This window comes from Trichinella spiralis (genome assembly GCF_000181795.1).
Source record: "Trichinella spiralis strain ISS 195 chromosome Unknown Scfld2712, whole genome shotgun sequence".
NCBI classification, from domain to species: Eukaryota; Metazoa; Nematoda; class Enoplea; order Trichinellida; family Trichinellidae; genus Trichinella; species Trichinella spiralis.
In genome coordinates this window covers 1-1,994 of record NW_003529651.1, presented here as the reverse complement: position 1 = coordinate 1,994, position 1,994 = coordinate 1, and the positions used below count along the sequence as shown (strand labels likewise).

At 31.2% G+C, this 1,994-nt stretch overlaps 1 protein-coding gene across 1 annotated transcript; it reads right to left on the bottom strand.

Annotated features, from left to right (window-relative positions):
• Positions 1–311: 311 nt before the first annotated feature.
• On the bottom strand, positions 312–1,703 carry Tsp_13228 (hypothetical protein). The gene is made up of 6 exons (XM_003368302.1): positions 1,608–1,703; positions 1,383–1,552; positions 988–1,053; positions 886–934; positions 696–812; positions 312–491 (listed from the first exon to the last, which is right to left on the bottom strand). The coding sequence occupies exons 1-6, from the start codon at positions 1,701–1,703 to the stop codon at positions 312–314; spliced, it is 678 nt and encodes a 225-aa protein (XP_003368350.1).
• Between the last annotated feature and the right edge of the window lie 291 nt (positions 1,704–1,994).

Sequence of the window (1,994 nt, the reverse complement as noted above, 5' to 3'; positions counted from 1 at the left end):
GTAAATCATTATATAGATATCCATTTCATAAGTAATATGCACATACTTCGATTTTATCATTAATGACTTCTCTTATCGAGCCGAGTCTTCATGTGTTTCGCATAATTTTTGAAATTTCAAATTGCTTCATCAAAAAGCCAATGTACAATGTATTATTTCTATGAATAATAATAATAATTAACAATGCAAAGCATTTTCTATTTATTAATTGCACATAATATTTTCCGTGCATATTTTTTTAGTTCAAACAACAATCAATCAATCGAGTAAATTTATTTCAAAACGTTTTAAAGATTATCTATTCTAAGTGTTCACCACAGGGTTCTGCAAAATGAAAAAAATCCGGTAAGCAATCCTTCAGATTTGTGCTGATATTTATCAAGGCAGTCTTTGCTAATGACAGCATATGGCCCTGCTTCGGTTCGCTCCGGCGATTCAATATACTTCGGGCTCGACAATTCCATCTCGTTGCTCTTGATGGCAAAAAATTCCTTCAAATATATCAATCACTGTGACCAGTGTGATGAAACAAACAATTCTGCTAATAATCTATTACCAACTCTCCATTTGAGTGTGTTATTTTCAAATCAGCAGCGCATAATACATTTTTTTGGATAGCATTCTTGATTGTCTACAAAGCAATATTTTCAATTTTAGCGTGATACTGTAGAATATTGTTTTTCTTTAGCATTTACCTCTCCTGGTACATTTCGACGTAAAACAATATTGCAAACAGTAAGCGCTTCATTGAAAGCGACACTGATTATTCCGTTGATATTCAGCAATTCCATCTTTAAATTTTCCTCTTCTTCCTATGAATGAAAAAGAAATGTACAGTTTGAAGAATACAGCCTGAGCTACGCGTGGAATACAAAATTTCCTTACTTCATATAAAGGATTTTCAAAAATAATCTTCGCAAGTCGTGTTTTTTTCCTAAAAACGTCAATACAGTGCTAATGAAAACGCACCAACAACAAAGTACCTACCTATATGGACAGCATCGCTTACATAGAACATCGCAGAGTAAGCAAATGTTGACACTCGATGAATGTCTGAAAAATTCGAAGTTTCATATTATAAACTGACATTTAATTTTACAATTTCACAATAAAATAACTTATCATCAACAAAAAGTAATTAGTACGTGCTTATATTTCATTATACTGTAAAAGAGAATAATTTTCAAATTAACTGTCATTAACTTATTGTTGAATAGCATTATCATAATGAAAAACAGAATTATATATATCTAATGTAAGAAAAAGATTAAATAATATCATTAAAAATCTAATTTGGCAATACAATGAATTCAAAAAAGCGAAAATGCATTAGTTGTAAATGGCGTTTTGTTTTACTTTTAGCAAAACTACTGCTTACTTACCGATTCTTCATTTCTTTCAAAGCAAGGGCAAAACCATTAATTTTTCCTAATAGAAGCCTTCCATCCCCAGCTGCTTCTGCAATTTCATTCAAAAACTTCAAACAACGAACCGCCACTTCAGAATCCGCACCATTGCATATGTTCAAAATACACTGAATAAGTTCACTGTCCTGTAAGTAACACTTTTTGTACCAAAAGTATAGAACATTTTTAATTTTAAATCACCTTTATAAAAACAAGTGCCTTTTCTTTGCTGATATCCTGATCAAAGTAATTACTTATCACATCGAGGAAATTTTCCATTGTAGCTACGTTTGCCATAACTATACTGAAATTACACATTTTCAGTAGGGAATGTCTTCACTGTTCGCTTATCCTAATCGTTACTGAACGGAAAATGGGCATATCGTAAGGTAAATATCGATGGGCTTATAGATTCTTTTTAATATCACATCGGCATAGATATTAAGCTTACATGAGTGCGTAGCAGTGAATTAAGAAAAAGGCTTACAAGTTAATATAAATAATTGAATACTTTCAAAATCCTGGAATAATGTTAACGTGTGGGAACAAATTTGCAAAATGCTTTCTGCAATTTAATTGCATTTTAAA

Coding starts and splice junctions, on each gene's coding strand:
- Tsp_13228 (XM_003368302.1), bottom strand. CDS start 1,703: ATGGCAAACGTAGCTACAATGGAAAATTTCCTCGATGTGATAAGTAAT. Junction 1,054..1,382: donor TTGAAAGAAATGAAGAATCG/GTAAGTAAGCAG, acceptor CGAATTTTTCAG/ACATTCATCGAGTGTCAACA. Junction 813..885: donor TTGAAAATCCTTTATATGAA/GTAAGGAAATTT, acceptor TTTCATTCATAG/GAAGAAGAGGAAAATTTAAA.